The sequence below is a fragment of the Columba livia genome, chromosome 1, assembly GCF_036013475.1.
Source record: "Columba livia isolate bColLiv1 breed racing homer chromosome 1, bColLiv1.pat.W.v2, whole genome shotgun sequence".
Classification (NCBI taxonomy): Eukaryota; Metazoa; Chordata; class Aves; order Columbiformes; family Columbidae; genus Columba; species Columba livia.
Genome location: NC_088602.1, coordinates 5,056,992 through 5,077,924, shown reverse-complemented (window position 1 = coordinate 5,077,924; position 20,933 = coordinate 5,056,992). Strand labels below are relative to the sequence as shown.

The following is a 20,933-nucleotide window of genomic DNA, read 5'->3' as shown; positions in this document are numbered from 1 at the left end:
GGCCTGTGTTTGGCTCAGGCTGCAACAACTCTGCTAAAAGTTGAATTATCTTAACCTGTTCATAAAAATCTTGGGTTTAATTAAAGATAATCTACATGGGGACACAAAGTCTAACATTTGTCCAGGTCTAAGAGGAGTCCCTTGCTGCCACAAGAGCAGATCAGTAGCTTGAAGGTGTTGAACCTCCTCCAACCTCCTACAGTTTGGGGTAAAATTTGTCTTCTGGGTCTGATACAAACTGGAGGACATCCTGGTGATCCATCCCCATAGCAGCACTATACATGCATCCCCACTTGTCAGAGGACATTTGGACAGTGATAAATAGCTTCGTTTCCTCCAAAAGCAAGTCCGTCTGGATGTGCCAAAACCACTTATATACCTGAACCCACATCTAGAGGTGACCATATTTTTCTGTGTCAAAAAACATTATTGCTGTGAGCAAATGGTTCGTGCAGACACTTGCAACTTGACCACAGCTAGACATAAACTAGACATGAACAGTGGAAATTTCCTCAAGGGGAAAGGCAGCATGATGGTAGCCAAGAGGTAGAGAAGTGATTTATTGGCTCGGGAGCCAGAAGGCAAGTTAAAGACCTCACTGCTGCTTCAAATTTGAGTTGCCCTGGCTGGGTTGGCTCTTCCTTCATTCCTCATCTGCCTTTTCTCTTCCAGTCTGGCATCTCTGAGGTAATGTTTCTCACAGCATCTGGCACAAAGCGGCCCTGATTTTGGAAAATGTCTCATGTTGGGGCTACCATGGTAATGTTTCCTTGACAAAAAAAGCTACAGCAGGCAAAGATGAAGGTCCAAATTTTGTAAAGGCATGAGGATGCCCAGTTCCCATGGTGTTCCTGGGGATCTGGTGTTATTTCTCAGAAGGTTTGTCAGAATGTGTTGGGGGAGTTAAAACAAAGGGAGATTTGAGGGAGTGCATTTAACCAAAGGAAACCTAAACTCCGCAAAACCTTGTACAACTGGACCCTGTGCCGGTTCCTGTATGTCAGGTGGAAGTTTTGGCAGTTTGGAGCACAACACCCCTCACTCCGCTCCCAACCAATGTCCCGATGGTGCAACTGTCTCTCAAAAGAGGAGCTGGGCACCATAATACTCAAGAAGTGCAGTTTTGCCACATCATCTCACTCTTGCAGAGGTTAATCAGGCTGGAGGTAGTTACACACTGAGATAATGGGACATTAAAGTGGCTGAAAATTAACAAGCTTCAGAGTTTTTCTAAAATTAGAAATATTTCCTGGAGAGGCAAGTGTATCCCAAATATCCTGCTAAAAGCCAGGTAAACCTGGAAACCAGGTTGAAACTTCTTGATGCTTTACTACCATCTTCAGCCCCACAATACCTGCAGCTTATCATCTCAAACTAAACGGGGGACGGTGGTTTTTGCTGTGCATAGAGACTGTTAAGCCCAGAAGAGGTTCAGTATCACCTTGTAAGACCCTTTTTCTGCAGCCTATGAGCAAATGAAGTGACATGCTAAGGAAAAGGGGAGACGTCCTGACACACCTCTCATTCCTCTTGTCCACCTCTGTGTCCATCTGTATTTCCATCTGCCTTCACCTGAGAGGCTGAGGGCAGACCAGTTTAATTATGGGATTCATTCCTAGAGCTGACACAGGTGCCTGCCCCCAAATAATTGAAACTAAGCCTCAAATTGGCTTTTTCAGGTTCTTTTCTTGGTTCAGAAGTGTTTTAAATCAGTTTTGCTTTGAAACACAAGCAGCGTTCAGTGTGCAGAAAGAATTCACTGTCTGGGAAACACGTTTCTTATATTAACCCCTTTCCCGCTGCCTCTGGAGCTCATGGATGCTCACGCATATGCGACAAAAAACCCCAAAATGCAATGCCCTGCCTGGAAAACATCAGAACCTGGCACAGGTTTGCTGAGAAAATCTGGGGCAGGATCCATGGCCCCTACCAGCACAGTGTGTGGCTTTTTGAGGGCAGATCTCTATTTGTGGGGTAGCAATTTGGGGTACCCCAAAGCTAGGGGCAAGGGAAGGGAAACCACTGACCGTGCTGTGGGACTTATTTTGCTCTTGCAAAGGCCAGAAAGCTAGAAAAACTCAGTTATCAAAACGTTGTGCTGGGAGTCATTTGTTCATGCCGCGTTCCCATGTCCAACCCTGCTTGTGTAATGGCCGGGAAGGCGCTTATCAGGGCCTGATACCAAAGTCTCAGGAGGGAAAAAAAATCTCCGAGCAGTCTGCTTTTTCTTCTGAAAGCCTGAAGTTGAAAAAGCAAAGTAAACTCCACTCTGGCTGTTGGCGTGTTCGCGTGGCGTGGGCTGACATACTCCAGCAGGTTGTTTTGCTCTTGCTCAGCTCTGCAGGGTTGAACTTAGTCAATGGTGCTGGTTGAGTTTTGCAGAGAGGCTTGAGAAGCACCAGTCCCGATGTGCATCATATAAAATGCATATAACTTTAGTATATAAACATATATGATAAATATAATACAACATAATAAGTCGCTGGGGCATCCTGTTGGGTTATCACAGCCCCTTGTCCATGTCGGCCCCCAAAGAGGCAATGAGGTGCAAGCCAGCCCCCATGGCACTGCACCAGCACCGGTGATGGTGGGGGACGGGCACCATGCAGCTTTGTGCTCAGTTCACCACTGACATGATGGAGCCGTGTGCTTGTGCCCAGGGAGGTGACACGGCAGTGACACCACCCACCAGTCTGCCCCGGCGTCAAGTCAGGATGCAACCAGAGTGGATGCAGGGACCAGGTAGCATCCCTGGGACTGACATCGCTGAAAACAAAGCACCTTGAGGCCAAGGATGAAAAATCCCTTTAGTGGCCCTGGCTTCTGGATCAGAACCAGACTAAACAGTCAACTGGAGACTCGCTGCAATCCCATCAGGGCCCCAAGGGTATTGTAGCAACATTGCTTTTGTAGGATGTGGTCCCTTTGGCTGTGCTGTTTTTCTCAGGCTGGCTGATGGTGGCTTGGGGCAGGAACGATGAAGGTGTCATCTCAGCCCTTCAATGGGTGTCCTGCAGATCCCTGGGGAGCCGCCAGCTCTGCCTGTCCCCATGCAAGGACACTCATCTGCCTGCAGCTTCTTTGGGTGCCACTCTCCTCCCCATGCAAAGGGTGTGCCACGATGGGGCAGGGAGAGGTTTGGGCTAGGAATAACAGAGTGCAACACAGAACAGAGCTAAATAGCAGGAAATACTTGCAGATAACAAAATCCATGGCGTGGCAGCAGGGACACGGTGAAGGCTCCACACATGGACCATTTGCAGCCAATCCCTGGCAGGAGCTGGACTGCAGCTCACTCCTTCAGTCTCTACATTTTCCCAGCACCTTCTTGCTTGCAAAGATGCCTTGGAGCTTTCAGCAGAAGAAATTACCCAGGAAAAGGTTGATTTACTCAAAAAGAGTTTAAAAATGCCAACACTGCCCTTTGTCATGCTATATGCTGAGGATGGGTGCATGGCCAGGGGATGCATTGGTCCCGCGTCGGAGCTTGGGGTCTGAGCAGTCTCACCAGGTCCCCATATTACAAGTTCAACACTCCTTGCTGGGAACTGGTTCTAATTATGGAAAAGTTACTTAGATTCGGAGATAACTGAGGTCAGAAATGACCTTTGGAGGTCTCCAGACCAACCCCCCACTCAAATCAGGATCAGCTTGAAGGTAGGGCCAACTCTGAAGGTAAATCACATTGTTCCTGATCTTTTCCAGGCAGGTTTTGAATATCTCCAAGGGTGGACATTGCCCTATCTTTCTTTTTTTTTTTTTTTACCTATGAATCCCCATGAATCCTTTTCCTTACACCTAATTTGACTTTCTCCATTGCCTCTTATGCTGTCCCCATGTATCTCCTGGTAGGGTTTGGCTCCATCTTCACTCCACACTCCAGGCAGGAGCACTTCTGGCCCACCCCAGGGTTTCCCATGCGTCCTTCTTTCTCAGACCATCACAGCTTGTCTGGCAGTGTACACACAACCTCAATACTTGGTGTTTTGTTTTTACAACTGATCCTTAATCAGGTGCAGAAATGTGGTCAGCGCCCTCACATCCTGGACAGACATCTTTATTTTCCTAAGATTGACCATGAGCATCATTGAGCTACTGAAATCTTTCCAACTGGAGAACTCCCGTAAAATAAATACAGAGGAAAATGTTTTCCACATTGTGTCACTGCTTTTTTGCTTGTCACATTCACGTACAGGGGGTCCTCCAGCTCACACCAGCATCCCTTTAGCTCTGAGCCATCCCAACCCTTTCCTTCCCTGGTAGCAAATAACTGATGACAGGAGATGGTTTTAAATATTATGAGGTTTTAAATGATCACAGAATCACACAGAATCCCAGAATGTCAGGGATTGGAAGGGACCTCGAAAGCTCATCCAGTGCAATCCCCCCATGGAGCAGGAACACCCAGATGAGGTTACACAGGAAGGCATCCAGGTGTGTTGGAATGTCTGCAGAGAAGGAGACTCCACAACCTCCCTGGGCAGCCTGGGCCAGGCTCTGCCACCCTCACCAGGAACAAGTTTCTTCTCAAATTTAAGTGGAACCTCTTGTATTCCATTTTGTACCCATTGTCCCTTGTCCTATCATTGGTTGTCACTGAGAAGAGCCTGGATCCATCCTCCTGACACTCCCCCTTTACATATCTGTAAGCATTAATGAGGTCACCCCTCAGTCTCCTCTTCTCCAGCTCCAGAGCCCCAGCTCCCTCAGCCTTTCCTCACACGGGAGATGCTCCACTCCCTTCAGCATCTTTGTTGCCCTGCGCTGGACTCTCTCCAGCAGTTCCCTGTCCTGCTGGAACTGAGGGGCCACAACTGGACACAATATTCCAGGTGTGGTCTCCCCAGGGCAGAGCAGAGGGGCAGGAGAACCTCTCTGACCTACTGACCACCCCCTTCTAACCCACCCCAGGTACCATTTGCCTTCCTGGCCACAAGGGCACAGTGCTGGCTCATGGTCACCCTGCTGTCTCCAGAACCCCCAGGTCTCTTTCCCCTACACTGCTCTCTAATAGGTCATTCCCCAACTTACACTGGAACCTGGGGCTGTTCCTGCCCAGATACAAGACTCTACACTTGCCCTTGTTACATTTCATTAAATTTTTCCCTTCCCAACTCTCCAGCCTGTCCAGATCTCGCTGGATGGCAGCACACAAAGGATCTTGCAAACAGGTTTTAGTGTGTGCTTAAGCCTCACCTCCTTCAAATCCTATCTCAGTCAGCCGTGAGTGATGCTTGGAAATCTCGCACTGGTCGTGCTGCCCTGAGGTGGATTTCACACGTAGCGATTCAGCGTGTGCTCTGAAGTCTAATTACACCTCCGACAGCAGGAAAAAAAATCCCAGCAGGGGAAGGTCAATTTGACAGCCTGATGTACACACTGAATTGGGGGTTTTTTGCATCTCCGTTACTTCCCCCAACCCTGGAGGGAACTGAGGAAGAGCCACGTTGTACCCCAGCAAGGTTTCCTGTGCTCTGCAGGGTCTCACCACTGCAGCATGGCTTTATTAATGCTGCCAATCAAGCCTCCCCAAAGCGATGCCGCTAACGAACTCGCCGTGCACTCAGCCACAGCAGACACATGATTAGCAGCGATCAGTCTCCATCCCTTTGAAGGGTGAGAGGAGCAGGGTTGGGACCCATCTATTCCCAACAAAAGGTGCCGTGAGAGGGCCGAGGGCTTGGAGAGATTTGTGGGAGGTCTGGGAGAGCAGGACGGGGGCTCAGGGTGCTCCTGTTTGCTCTTGGCCTTAGGGACATCAGGGTTGGATGGCTATGGTGCAGCCCCAAGGTGCTTTGTGGGGACGACCAGCCCCCATCACCTGAGCAGACACTGGGGGATACCACACTGCTTGCAAATCTTCTTCCAAACTACATTTCCCGTGAGTTAGCGCTAACACAGGGAGACGAGAGACTTTTTGCATGAATAATAAAACCAACATCCATCTGTCCATCAGCTGAGATAAAAAGCCTCCAGGGACACAAAGGAAGACAACATTATTATACAAGTCACCAGTAGGTTATTTTACAATCCTCCTGTACAGGGCTTCACTCCCTGATGCTGGTGGCACCAGTGGCAGTAGGGGATCGTGTCCCTTCTGCAGAGCTGAAGGCACGAGGTGGCTGTGGCAGGGTCAGCCTTAGCACAAGGTAACACAATCCAACAACTACAATCAGCATCATAGTTGCTCGCGGCAAAAACAATAACAGCACTAAGCAAGTCAAGCCACCCGAAATGTGCTCTCGGGATACCCCCATAATCTCTATGCCCCTTTCCCTGGGATGATGTTGCCAGGATGGCTAAAGTGGTGGCAGCCAGGAGGGGACAGCAAGGGGACACGGTGGCTGGAAAGAACAGTGAGACCTTTTCAGACACCACAGTTATTCTCGCATGCTCCTGGAGCGTGAGCTCCTTTCCACTGTGCCAGATGCACCAGGAGCCAGGGGGAGAATGTGCTTGATGGGGTGCGAGACCACCCTGCACTGCAGAGTGAAAACTGGGGGCACATGGACTGGGCCAGGTTTGGGGCTTTCAGTAGGCATGGTGGCATCCCCACCAACAGCTGGTGGCCACGGGGGCAATGGCAGGAAACATCCTGCACCCAGCATTGCTCTGGCTCTGGATAAATCCAGGGCATAAGCACCCGCTTGCCCTGCTGTGGGGTTTTCTGCTCGAATCACTCAGTCCTTGACTTCATCCCGGTGTGAGAAATTTGCCCAATGTCACAGCTAGGTCACTCATCCTGCCTGCCAGCTCAGATTAGATCCTGTGATTTGTGTCAGATCAGATTTTGGAAGGTTTATTTCACACTGGTGGTGTGCTGCGCTCCCAGGGACAAAGGTGGCGGCGGGCAGAGAAGGAGCAGGACAGACAGATTTCCCAGGAAATTTGTATTTTCTCCTCCTCTCCTCTCCTCTCCTCTCCTCTCCTCTCCTCTCCTCTCCTCTCCTCTCCTCTCCTCTCCTCTCCTCTCCTCTCCTCTCCTCTCCTCTCCTCTCCTCTCCTCTCCTCTCCTCTCCTCTCCTCTCCTCTCCTCTCCTCTCCTCTCCTCTCCTCTCCTCTCCTCTCCTCTCCTCTCCTCTCCTCTCTTTCCTATCCCAATATAGTCTATGAGGGTGTGGTGGTATAAACACCAATATTTAAGATTTGAGAGGTCTGACTCAGAAGTTTATCCTAATTAAAAGAACATTCCTTTCGACTAAAAGCTAACAGTCTCTGACTTTTTCAACTCCCCACTTCAGAACTAAGATAATACTGGGTGGGCCACTCCTATAGGCTCCACCAAGAGCCACCTCTCCGTACTGTCACTATATTTACTGTTTGAGCCTTTCTTAGGATTGTGGCAGTTAGCAAGCTTCCTCCTGGGGTTCAATACCTGGCTTTTCTGACAGTTAAATTATGGTTTTCCTCACCTCCTTCTTTGTTTCTGAAAAAGTATATAGGCTGGGGCTCTGCAATGACTTGGCAGAGAACAGGAGAGCAGAGGCGGAGGTGCTGTTGGAATGTCCTCTTGCTATGATCATAGTTATTAAAGCTTCTGTTTGACCTGTCTTCAATTGTATAATACTTGGAGTTCCCAGCTTCTCCAGCAAGGGACAGTCTGAGCCCTCTACACTGGTGCCACCAGCTCTGTCACAGCATTTCACCATCAGGACAGCTGCAGGGAGCATAAGCGACCTTACTCATGGTGTGACCAGAAGATCTCCCATGACGGCATCTCAGTTGCTCAAGAGCAGCCACCTCTCTGGTTTGGTTCTTCCATATTGGGACCAGTACTATTTATTAATAATATCTTCATCAGTCACATAGACAATGGGATCGTGTGCACTCTCAGCAAGTTCGCAGATGACCCTGAGTGGTGGAGGTGACACACCTGAGGGACGGGATCCCATCCAGAGGGTCCTGGACAAGCTCGAGAAGTGGGACCATGTGAATCTCATGAGGTTCAACAAGACCAAGCACAGGGACCTGCACCTGGGTCAGGGCAACCCCTGGTATCAATCCAGGCTGGGGATGGAGGGATGGAGAGCAGCCCTGTAGAGAAGGGCTCGGGGTTGCTGGTGGGTGAAAGATCAGCCATGAGCCGGCAACGTGTGCTTGCAGCCCAGAAATCCACCCGTGTCATAGGCTGCATCCCCAGCAGCGTGAACAGCAGGTGGAGGGAGGGGATTCTGCCCCTCTGCTCCGCTCTGGTGAGACCCCCCTGCAGTGCTGGTCCAGCTCTGGGTCCTCAGCACAGGACACACGTGGACCTGCTGGAGAGGGGCCAGAGGAGCCATAGAAATGATGCGAGGCTGAAACAGCTCTGCTGGGAGGACAGGCTGAGAGAGCTGGGGTGTTCAGCTGGAGAAGAGAAGCTCTGGGGAGACCTTAGTACGGCCTTTCCATATTTAAAAGGGGCCGATAAGACAGATTGAGACAGACTTTCTAGCCTGGCCTGTTGCAATAGGACAAGGGGTGATAGTTTTAAACTAAAGGAGGGGAGATTCAGGCTATCCATGAGGAAGAAATTGTTGCCCCTGAAGGTGGTGAGAGCCTGTCCCAGGTTGGGCAGAGAGGTGGTGGATGCTCCATCCCTGGAGACATCCCAGGCCAGGCTGGACGGGGCTCTGAGCAACCTGAGCTGGTGAAGATGTCCCTGCTCATGGCAGGGGTGGCGCTGGATGGGCATTGAAGGTCCCTTCCAACCCAAACTCTTCTATGATTCTACATTTCTATGATTCTATGATTCTGGTTCCTCACCCAGAGATGAGACGGAAGGGTCCCAGCTGCAACCTGAGCAGCTCAGAGCTACAGGGGTGCTCCAACTAATAAAATAACCAGTTGTCTCCACCAACCCAACATTCCAACCCATAAAACAACCAATTCCAGATAGTATCCACTTGGGAAGCATTCCTTTTTTTTAAAAAACTTTAACTTGCCACAGCACTCTTGAGGTGGAAAGCAACTAAGCAGCTGTCACGGTTCTCGGCACCCAGGCAGGATTTACATTGCACTGGCAGCATGATGGGCATATTTTTATCAAAAAAGTCTTTAAAATACATACTTGCAAAACATTGAAATATTTCTCAATGATTCTAAGGGCCTTTAGCAGCTGTAATTTAACTTTGAAGCAACTTGAAGCAGGCAGAGGACCACACAGCTGGAAGTTTGTGCTGTAAAAGCACCATTTTATGGATGTTAAGCTGTTTGCCTCTCTACATCGTAAAGCTCTTAAAGAAACACAGCCGTTGGCTCACGCCACGTGGTGGTGGGACACGGTGTTTTGGCAGGAGTGAGTTCACAGTAGGAGCCAGAAAGAGACAAAAATGAGGAGAGGAGAAAAATTCAAGTGGAGGAGGAGATGTGTGTTGGCCATTATAGCCCTGTGACGGGAGAATAAGGTCTTGGAAACGTGGCAGCAGAGAGTAAAGGTGCACATGGATTTGTATAATCTCATTCGACATGGGCTGCATTTACTGCGAACATATATATCCTATGCATCCCAATGCTGTCGCAGCTTGTGGTTGGTGGACCCTTAAATCACCCTCTTGCAGTAAGGTGATGTTCTAGGGAAGTCTAAACATGGAAGATTTGGATGGTATTGATAGCTTTGGATGGGGAAATAGGTGTCCCAGGAGGTTGAGCCACATGCTGCTGCCTGTATCTATATGTTGAAGCAAGCTCCATTAGACCACGAAATGCTCCAAGCACAGCCCTGGTCCAGCAAACACAAGCTGAGCCCTTTCCCTGATAGAAACATAACAACTCCATGGTTAAGAACAAAAATATACTTGCTAAGCTTAGTGCTCAAAAAATCAAAGAAACAGGGAAAATCTCCACAAAAATAAGAAGGTTCCTGGCTATTTCATTATAATTTCCTTCCATTCTCTTCTAATGGCCAACACTTATTTCTCTGGCCCTGAAGCTGATCTCAGGAGGCAGAGATGGCTTGTCCTGCTGTGAGGATGTGCGGTGGGAGACGCATCCAGCTGTGCTGCTTGCAGCCACTTGTCCAGGACAGGCCATTCCAGCAGCTGCTGCCATGAGCTGTTGTTCTCGGTTAGAAGCTGTTTTAGAAAAACACTGGTGACTGTTTGTCATCATGAGGGCACCAGGCAGAGGTGGACAGGGTGGTTGTCCCAGTTTGGTGGGACTGTGGCTGTGTCCAAGGGTCCCACTCTCCAGTGATACTCCAGCTCCTGAAGCTTCCCAAGAAATTCTGTCCAGCCAAAGCAGTTATTTTGCAACCGGCTTATGTTAGGACTTACCCAGTACCACTAGACTGCCTGTGTTATGTTGTTTTCTCTGCCAAATATTGACTGCGTGGGGCTTTCCATTGCTACAAGACAGACTAAAGAGAACTAGAGAAGTTGTGGCTCTCACATTGACTCTAAAAAGGGAAGCTGTGGTGGCATCGCTGGTCTTGCTTGCAGCATTTCCTCCTATTTTTTTCCATGAAAGCTCTAAATTCTAGAGTCTAGCTTCTGTACCTTGTGGGGTTTTTTAATGCAGATTCTCAGCTGTGAAGGGATACTGCAAGACTTGACTTTGAATGGTTGAAAAGCAACCAGCCAAGTAGCAAGAACTGCTGTTGGATGTCTCTTAATTCAGGTGGTGCTTCATGCAACTGCACAACTTGATCTCCTTTCAGACCCCCTCACTGATGTGTGCTCATGTCTTAATCCTGCTGAGTGGCTGCAAATAAATAGTTCGGCGTTAATGGGAAGGAGCTAATGGGACATTTTCCACCTAGAGCTAGAAAAAATGTTCATAAGTTTGTTTCCCCATACTTTAGTTGATCCATTTTGAAAGGGTGGACTAGCAAACGACTGCTGCTGCCTGGTGAAATTGTTTCTTTCCCTCCCTGATGGATGCAGCTCCACCACATGTGCTTTTCTTTTTTTCATTGTCTAAGAGCAGCAGTTTTGATGAGAAGTGAGTGAGCATCTCCCAGATAAAACCAAAATCTGCAAGCCTTGCACATCCTCTTGCTAAGCAATTTGCTGCTCCACTGCATTTGGAAGATTGCACTGAAGTTGCTTTCCTGGCACCAGGAGCCAGTTTGAGAATTAGTGCAAAACTAATTCAGTTACAAATCTCAAAAACACTGACAAAAGCTATTTTGAAGCCTTTGAGAAATACAGGGCAAATTGGATCATTCAGAGAAAATACCACAGAGGTTTCTTATCCTTATTTCAGCAACCACATTCTCCAAATTTGTTGGATCCTGGTGCAAATGGGTGTCCAAGGTGGCACATGCCCAATCGCCAACATGCAATGCTGTAGTCACCTCCCAGCACACCGCTCTTTTTGCTGTCTCTCTTGGGTTACTAAAGATGTTTGTGTCTGTTGGCTCTTCCTTCTTAGGAACGTCATGTGCTTCCTCATGACCCAAACTCTCATAATCACACAAACCCAAAACCTGGTAATTTAAAAAAAAAAATAGACCCTTAATGTCCACAGCTGGGGCCGGGCAGTGGGGATCACATCACCTCCCTTGGCATCTTTTGCTGCAAACTGAGGTCTGTGTCAGGTGAGGCAGGACCGCCAGCAATACCCTGTATCACCCCACTCATCCACTCGGGCCATATCCAGCCCACATTGTTCATGCGCCTCTCAAACCAGAACAAACTCATGTGTTTTAAGGGGTATGCTTAGACATAGTCCTTCCCTTCCATCTTTTAGTACTTAGAAGGGGCTGATAAGAAAGATGGGGACAGACTTTGTAGTGGGTTCTGTTGCGATAAGACAAGGGGTGATGATTTTAAACTAAAAGAGGGGAGATTCAGGCCAGACATGAGGAAGAAATTTTTTACAATGAGGATGGTGAGAGCCTGTCCCATGTTGCCAGAGAGGTGGTGGATGAACCATCCCTGGAGACATCCCAGGCCAGGCTGGACAGGGCTCTGAGCAACCTGATCTGGTGAAGATGTCCCTGCTCATGGCAGGGGTGGCATTGGATGAGCTTTGGAGGTCCCTTCCAACCCAAATTATGATTCTATCACTCTGTGATTTTATGATATGCTGGGGAAACTGAGCCCATTTCAAGGCAGTGTAGCTCTACAGTGGGGAGCAACTCAAGGACTGTTCCTTCTACAGGATGCTCATATAGAGCCCACTCCCAAAAAAAACCCTCCAACCCATGAAATGGGGAGTTACACCTGCACAATTCTCTATGTAATGTAAATTGTAGCATTTAGCACATTATCATTGTGGCTGTTCCACTTCCTCTAGGCTCCCAACTGCATTTGGAGTGGGGAGAACAGAGGGGCCACTGCTCTCAGTGCCAGGGCTGATGGCTGACATTTATTTTTTCCAGTTTGCTTCAAACCCTGTAGCCCTCTGAGTCTGTTCCCTGAGGTAGTTTGGCCAGGGGCCGCCGTCAGCAGCACTTCAAAGAATCAGTGATAACCTTTTCCTTTGCTAAGGGCTTTCCTATGTACCAGGGAGCAGAAGATGCTGAAAAACAAATGAAGCTTGGATTCTCCGTGGGTCTCCTTGGCATTATTCCTCATATTTAAAAAATCAAACCAGTTCTCCGCTGGTTTTATTAGCCTTTCTATCCTGGCATTTAAACAGAGATGGTATTGGCGTGGTCGGTATCTGCTGATGCAGGCTGTGATGCTCTCGGGGGTTTGTCTGAAGGGCAGGATACCCAGGGCACTGTATCCAAAGCACCTGAGCTCCTCTGAGCTGCTGGGAGGTATTTCAGCAGTGCGATTGGCAGTAACGCTGCCCCGCAGGTTATCTCACATCAAGGAGCAAAGGCTATTCAAGTCCTGGGAGGGTAACTGGGCTGTAGAGTAGGACTAAGGTTGATATAAGCTTCAAGTGAACTTATTGGGGTCATTTTAAGCTAGAATTCTATTTCAGTATTTAATTCACTCAGATAACTGGTGGGATTTGAGTACTGAACTCAAGTTCAGTATAAGCTGAGCTGAGTCTGTGCACATCTTGCAGAGATGTCCTGAGCAGCATCTCAGAGCATCCTGGGGCATCTACAACTAGTAGATTAATAGATGAGTGTTGGTCTCTTCTCCCAGGTAAGGAGCGATAAGACAAGAGGAAATGGCCTCAAGTTGCACCAGGGAAGGTTTAGATTGGATATGAGGAAAAAAATTATTATAGAAAGGGTTGTCAGGCATTGGAACAGGCTGCCCAGGGAAGTGGTTGAGTCACAATCCCTGGAGGGATTAAAAAGATGTGGAGATGTGGCATTTAGGGACATGGTTTAGAGGTGGACTTGGCAGTGCTGGGTTAATGGTTGGACTTGGTGATCTTAAAGGTCTTTTCCAGCCTAAATGATTCTATGATTCTGTGTCCATCAGTGTCACCCTATGCATGGCAGTGGTTTCTCGGCCTTCATGACTCAAGTGATGGGGTTCACACTTCCTCTCTTCTCGGTTTCAGGCATGGAAGAAACGCTGGTTCGTCCTGCGCAGTGGTCGAATGAGTGGCGACCCTGACGTCCTCGAGTACTACAAAAATGACCACTCCAAGAAACCTCTGCGTGTCATCAACCTCAATTTCTGTGAGCAAGTGGATGCAGGCCTGACCTTCAACAAGAAGGAGCTGCAAGACAGCTACATCTTCGACATCAAGACCAGTGACAGGACCTTCTACCTGGTGGCTGAGACTGAGGACGACATGAACAAATGGGTTCGCAGCATCTGCCAGATCTGTGGCTTCAACCAGTCTGAAGAGAACACAGGTACTGTGGGAGACATGCCCATGGTAAAGAGCATCTCCTGTCCCCTCATGGGGCCCAGCACCTCTTTCAGATTCAGATCAGGGAGGGGCGGTACAACCTGCCACAAGGCTGGGAGGGCTGGTGTGTGAAATGGATCGAAATGTGGGAAACCCCCATGAGGTTTTCCTACCTTTGACATCTGAAGCAGAGCAGGATTTACCCCTGTGAGCAACCTAAGTCATTTTTCCCCCAATAAATGTAGACTTTTGAATCTCTTACAAGGAGGTGGTGGGATCTGGGGACTCTTAAGTGCAGCCTTTGTCTTTATCCATCAACAAAGTCCCTTTGAAAGTTGTGTGAACCAGCAGTGAAAAGCCCTCTCATTCAGAAGTTTCAGTCCCTTGATGCGATAGGGGGAAAGCTTTACCAGGACCATGGTGCATCAAAAGCAGCGTGGCCAACAGTTGGAAGGAGGAGATTCTGCCCCTCTGCTCTGCTCTGGTGAGACCCCCTGCAGTGCTGGTCCAGCTCTGGGTCCTCAGCACAGGACACACATGGACCCGCTGGAGAGGGGCCAGAGGAGCCACAGGAATGATCTGAGGCTGGAACAGCTCTGCTGGGAGGACAGGCTGAGAGAGTTGGGGTGTTCAGCTGGAGAAGAGACACTCTGGGTGGACCTTATTGCAGCCTTTCTGTACTTAAAAGGGGCTTATAAGAAAGATGGAGAAAGACTTTTGAATAGGACCTGTTGCGATAGGACAAAAGGTGATGGTTTTAAACTAAAGGAGGGGAGATTCAGGCCAGACATGAGGAAGGAATTTTTTACACTTGAGGGTGGTGAGAGCCTGTCCCAGGTTGGCGAGAGGGGTGGTGGATGAACCATCCCTGGAGACATCCCAAGCCAGACTGGACGGGGCTCTGAGCAACCTGATTTGGGTGACGATGTCCTTGCTCATGGCAGGGGTGGTACTGGATGAGCTTTGAAGGTCCTTTCCAACCCAAACTCTTCTATGTTTCCATGATTCTATGTCCCTCCCCATTGTGGCGGTCCCCACCACCAACAGGATCTCTTGTGAAGGGCAGATGAAACCTCCCCATCCACATCTCCATCTCCCCCTGGGACCCACTGGGAAAGCACTAGGATGGGAGAGGAAAACACCAAGTGGTTTTATGCAGCAACAGGACCTGTTGCACCGGTCGTGCTCCATTGTCCAAATCCAGCTGCACTTTGGGAAACCTCTGCAGTGAGCATCAGCAAGGTGGCTTCATTTCCCCAGCACCACAAGGGCTCCCAAGATGGGCTGGGATGGGGATGAACATGGGCTGCAGCACCGTGGTTCTCTGCTGGTCTCGTTACACCAGCTAGCACCTGCAGAAATGTTTGCTTTATCTCATCCATGTTCCAGTTTCATACAGGGGAGCCCAGTCCCATGCTTTGTCTACACATAACTCCCCATAATAACATCCAGCTTGAATCTGTTTTGGTCCCTTGTGGTACAGCTGCCGTCCTCGGGAGCTGAAACCCTGCCAAGAGCTTGTCAGGCAGGACAGCAAACAAAGCATCACAGCAGCGCGAACGCGATCTTCACCCGCTGACGCACGAAACAGGACGTCACCTTGGCAATGGGTGCACAAGTGGTAGAAAGGATCCTTGATAACGCCGCCAGCACGGTCTCGCAGGGAAAGGTCAGGCTAAATAAATTGCATCACGTTCCGATGTCAGCAGTGCAGTCCTCAAGGTTCAGTGTAATCACTCAAACCCCCTTTTAACAGCTGTTTTCTTGCAGGATTTTCCACTTTGTGTGCGTTCAGCTGGGGAAACTGTTTTCTTCCCATTTAGTAAAATGAGCTTTTAGCCCAGTGGCAGTGGGATCGATACTGGACTTCAGTGAAATATAAATCTGGGCAGCAAAAGGAAAAACAATCTCCCACTTGCAAGTACATCTGTCCCGAAGGGCACATAGGGCTTGTCAGGCTGCAGAGATCTGAGCGCTATTCCCTGCAGGATCACCGAGTGACATCACCAAAAAGGAACAAAAATCCCTATTTGTAATAAAATCACAGCTTGTTAATGCTGTAGGGAAAGTACCCCCTTGAAACAGTACCCAGCTGCCAAAGCCTGATTTTCTGAGTCAGGCGAGAAAAAGCAAATGCAGCAGATGTGTCCAGATGCTGCAGAAAAGAGGGAGCATGAATTATTCAGGGCTCGTGCTTAGCTTTGGTGCTCACTGAAGAGGTAACCCCACGCTCACCTTTTTTTCACCATCCTTGCTAAGTAATGGCAAATAAATAAACGATTTTCCAAAGTGTATCATGTTTGTTTAAAGGACCCACAGCCCAGGGTTTAGCAGAGAGGTTGCAGGATCGCTGCAGCGTGATGGGTGTTGGGAGTCTTGTCCATCTTGGTGTAGATAAACCCATAAGGAAAATGACAGAATTTTGAGCAGGCCTGTTGCGATAGGGGTGATGGTTTTAAACTAAAGGAGGGGATATTCAGGCCAGAAATGAGGAAGAATTTTTTACAATGAGGGTGGTGAGAACCTGTCCCAGGTTGGCCAGAGAGGTGGTGGATGAACTGTCCCTTGAGACATCCCAGACCAGGCTGGACGGGGCTCTGAGCAACCTGATATGGGTGAAGATGTCCCTGCTCATGGCAGGGGTGCCACTGGATGAGCTTTGAAGGTCCTTTCCAACCCAAACTGTCCTATGATTCCATGACACATGACGGGAGAAATAAAACAGTCATAGCGATGTTTGTAACTGCTGCGCTCCCTCTTCATCACCTCATTGAAGCCCTCTGTTGATTGGCAGGAGAGGATGAGGAGTTTGCATGAGAATAAGACAGTTCCTAGGTAGAAACAGAGCTTTGGGCCTTGTAACATTTCTTTCTTAGTCTTCACCCCCTCATCCTCAAGCCCCTCTGTGCCTTGTTGTAACCTCTGCCTTGGAGTATGAAGGAGTCAGTAACTGGATGCACCAAAAAGAGGAGGAAAAGGTAACCATCATGGGCAGAAACAGCTCCAAGCTAATTGTAGCAATTAATTAACTAAAACTCCCTCTCCCAGCGGACAGGCAGGGTGGCAGAACAAGATCAGAAACTGCCGGGGAAGCTGCTGTGCACATTTTCCTGATTGTTCTTGTTCCTGAATGCATGACTACTTTATGCTGACCTGAAAGCCTTGCTGGGCTGTTCCTGGCTGGGTTATATTTGTAACCCGACCAGAGAAAATCTACATCACCAGCAAAGGCGTTTACTCCACCACACGCTGAATTACCTCCTCCTCGAAGGGATACCCCACATCATCTGAGCCCCAGCCACTGGTCACAAGTTTGTTTTTAACCCACTGATGGTGAAGGAGAAACCCATTAGCTTTTGAGGTCATTTAGGTAAAAGCCTATTTCACCAGATCCCCACAATGGCAGGGAAAAGATGGGGTTTTAATTGCTTTTTAGCATGATTTAGTGAGCAAACGGGCAACCTGAAAACGGCCACATGCAGTGATGCAAACTCTCTGCACTGGTGTGGGATCGTGCTTAAGTGCTTAGATGCTTCTTTCCATTTGCAGCTCAATGGGAGAGTGTAAGTTTTCTGTCGCTTGGTTTTCTCATTAGTACTTCATGTCCTGTCTAGACTGGGGGAGTCTGAGGATTAAGAAACAGGCTGGAGTTTAGGGTGGTTTAACATCATGCTGCAGTTAGCTTCTGGTTTAGCTGGTCACTGGCTGCCTTATACATCTGGTTTATTGAAAGGAAGCCTCAGGGATCTAAATGTCAGTGAAGCAGCAGGTACCACCGGCCGGCCCAGTGCATCCACACCACAAAGCCACCGTAGTGGCTTCGCTCCCTGCCCCGAACTGAAAATAGTTGCAGAGCGGCATGATTACATCTGCCAGGAAATTAAATTGACTCTGAAGTGTTTACCCAGACTGTGGCAAAGCTCTTTGTTTCTGTTAACACCTATTTACTTTGAGAGCTAATTACTACTTTTGAACAAGCGGAGCCTCTCAGTGTCCCGGCTCCTCGATGGATGCGACGAAGCTGACGGTGCTCAAGGAAAGTAGATTTTCTCCTGGCTCAGTGCTGGTTTTGTGCTGTGATTTGCACCATTGCCACCTCAGCTGACTCAAATACGAAGAGGGGAGACCTGCCAGGGACCCTGAGCCACCGGCTGCGGGAGCAACAGAGGCACGTGGGTATTTCAAACCATCTGCATTTTCCCTACCCTAGTGGGCAGGCAGCCAGGGCTCAGCTGTAAACTGTATTTTCTCATATGCTTTGTCTGTTGGAGTTTAAAAAAAAAAAATACCCAATCCCACTAGACATATCTCATGTGCTATTAACCCATTCCGGAGCTGATGCTTCAGCCAAAATCCCACTGTGTCTTATTCATGACACAAATCAGAAGTGCAGCTATGGCAGCATATAGTTTAATTTCTCATGAACTCCAGTATAAGTTGGGGAATGACCTATTAGAGAGCAGTGTAGGGGAAAGGGACCTGGGGGTCCTGGGGACAGCAGGATGACCATGAGCCAGCACTGGGCCCTTGTGGCCAGGAAGGCCAATGGTACCTGGGCTGGATTAGAAGGGGGTGGTCAGTAGGTCAGAGAGGTTCTCCTGCCCCTCTGCTCTGCCCTGGGGAGACCACACCTGGAATATTGTGTCCAGTTGTGGCCCCTCAGTTCCAGCAGGACAGGGAACTGCTGGAGAGAGTCCAGCGCAGGGCAACAAAGATGCTGAAGGGAGTGGAGCATCTCCTGTGTGAGGAAAGGCTGAGGGAGCTGGGGCTCTGGAGCTGGACAAGAGGAGACTGAGGGGTGACCTCATTAATGTTTACAGATATATAAAGGCTGAGTGTCAGGAGGATGGAGCCAGGCTCTTCTCAGTGACAACCAATGATAGGACAAGGGGCAGTGGGTTCAAACTGGAACACAAGAGGTTCCACTTAAATTTGAGAAGAAACTTCTTCATGGTGAGGGTGGCAGAGCCTGGCCCAGGCTGCCCAGGGAGGTTGTGGAGTCTCCTTCTCTGCAGACATTCCAACCCGCCTGGACACCTTCCTGTGTAACCTCATCTGGGTGTTCCTGCTCCGGCGGGGGGATTGCACTGGATGAGCTTTCGAGGTCCCTTCCAATCCCTGACATTCTGGGATTCTGTGATTCTGTGAACTATCATGCATCCTTGCAGTATTTGTGTCCTTACAGGCATCCCATGCACAGGAGAGGAGAGGAGAGGACTCCATTCCACTCCATTCCAATTTACTGTGCTACCCCTAGCATATCCCTGTGGCTCTTCTTCCACCTCCTCCATGGGGCACAGGCTCTCTCGGGGGCTTGGATTTGTGGGTGCTGAGTAGACACCCAGGGGAGTTTAAGAGCTTGTTCACACACTGCATTAATGTCCCTGTGCTAGAAGTTTAACTCAGCCATGGAAGCAGAGAAGACAATATTTGCTGATGAATAAATATCCTTGCTCTGAGTTTGGAGAGGGTGAGCAGGTCATGGGAAAAGGATGGTGCTGGGCTGCTGCCCCGATGGGTTGTGTCTGCCAGTGGTGGCCTCTCCCACCCAACCCGGGCGGTTCATCTGAGACTTTATTTCTTTTATTTATTTCTCTGACTTCTCGGGCTCTCTCTCACTCCCTGGTGCATCTCCGAGGCTCAGCACTGGCGTTTTGCATCATGGCTGGGATCGATCCCCAGCAATCCTGAAGCTTTTACTGTCTCGACAAATGCAAGTCAGGGCCGTGCATTAATGTTTAATGGAGAGCTGAGTGTCTCTCCTTCCTCCTTCAACTCAGCCACACTCACTCCAGAAGAGTTTGCTGGATCAGCCCTCAGACACCAGTGACTTTCCGCTCACATCAATGAGATCTCCTGCATCCCACGAGCGTGATCTCCACTGTGGGTCTTTTCGACTTGATGCTGCCTCAGACATTTCACTGATTATCCCCTTCCAGCCCTTGAGAGCAAATTTGTTGCACCAGTACCCACTTGACTTGCTTTGGCTGTGGGTCCCATATAGTTGCTCCCCAACTTACTGCCTGCTCACACGAGCTGCCTGCAAGCTTGTGCTATGAGCCCATACAGCTGCTCTTGCTCCCTCCTCACTTCTCCCCCAAAAATGTGTTGGTCCCAGCATCAAACCAGCAGTGTCTCTTGCCCCATCAGTTCCTTGCAGCTGAGTTTGCACAGGTGATTGCTGAGCAAAGGGAGCTTGAGGTAGGCTGGATGACTTGTTTGGAGGACCAGAGCTGCACAGAAGCTCAGTGAAGAGGCTGCAGGTAGCAAAACTAGAGTAAAAACATGTTTCCATGCCATATATCATCCACCTCCTCCAAATCACCAGTGTTCACCATCCCTGCATGCAGGAGCGGGGCACCGGAGACCCCAGGCAAGATGATGGCCCCAGGACAGCCCCTGCCTTCCCTCTGCCACATCTCCCGTGGCCAGGCAGAACCCAAGCAGAGGGGAAACGTTAATGATCACCACAAGGCCAGGTACTTCCTCGCTATTGTGTCTAGCACACGCCTCCTTCCTCCCTGCTCATGCCTTTAATGAGCTGCAAGCCCTGCACCGTGCTGGAGGATGAGAAATGGGAGCTGAGAAATGGGGGCATGGAGGGAGATGTGGGGGTGTCCTTGTGCCCTTGAAAGCACCCAGGTGACAAAGCACTGTGTTTTGGGATCTGCAGGCAGTACTGCCACCTAAGGGCAGTCAAGCAGGCAGGCCCTTGCAGAGCCTTGTGCCCTCAAGCTGGGCTAGGAGTTGACTTTTCAGCTTCTGCCCACGCAAGTCAATTGGTCTTGCCTTTATCTTTATGCTTTGGTATGGGTTATACTTGGATATCAGCTCACTTGGAGGCCAATCTGTCCCTTGGAAGACAGTACAATGCTCTAAGACAAGTGATGAGCAAGGTTACAGTTGAGTTGAGCTTGACCCATGGGGTGGATGGGGCAGATCTGGCTGAGTTCTCACCATGTATCCCCATTCCCATGTCTCGTTCACCTACCCAAAGATCTAATGACCCCTGCCCCATTTGGGACTTGGAGGTGGCCTGCACTGGGACAGCAATGTGGAGTCCTTGAGTGTTGAGCCCTTTCCCCTCACCCAACCTCCTACCATCCATATAGATGTATCCTTTTCCTCAGTGTTCCTATCAATACTTTCTGCACTCAGTGGTATGGAGCTCCTTCTTTTAAAATACTACAAGTCACATCTAGATCCACTGGTTGCACATCTTGAGGGCATTTGTATCAGTCTCA

At 49.3% G+C, this 20,933-nt stretch overlaps 1 protein-coding gene across 3 annotated transcripts in view; it reads left to right on the top strand.

The window, feature by feature from the left end:
• The window catches only part of GAB2 (GRB2 associated binding protein 2), a 118,462-nt gene that overhangs the window by 59,952 nt on the left and 37,577 nt on the right, over positions 1-20,933 (top strand). For all 3 annotated transcript variants that reach the window (XR_010466252.1, XM_065030324.1, XM_065030424.1), the window contains exon 2: positions 13,393-13,693. Coding sequence is in view for 2 of the 3 variants with exons in the window: in XM_065030424.1 (XP_064886496.1) it covers positions 13,393-13,693 (301 nt within the window). In the remaining variant the exon portion in view is untranslated. The remainder of the gene's footprint in view (positions 1-13,392; positions 13,694-20,933) is intronic.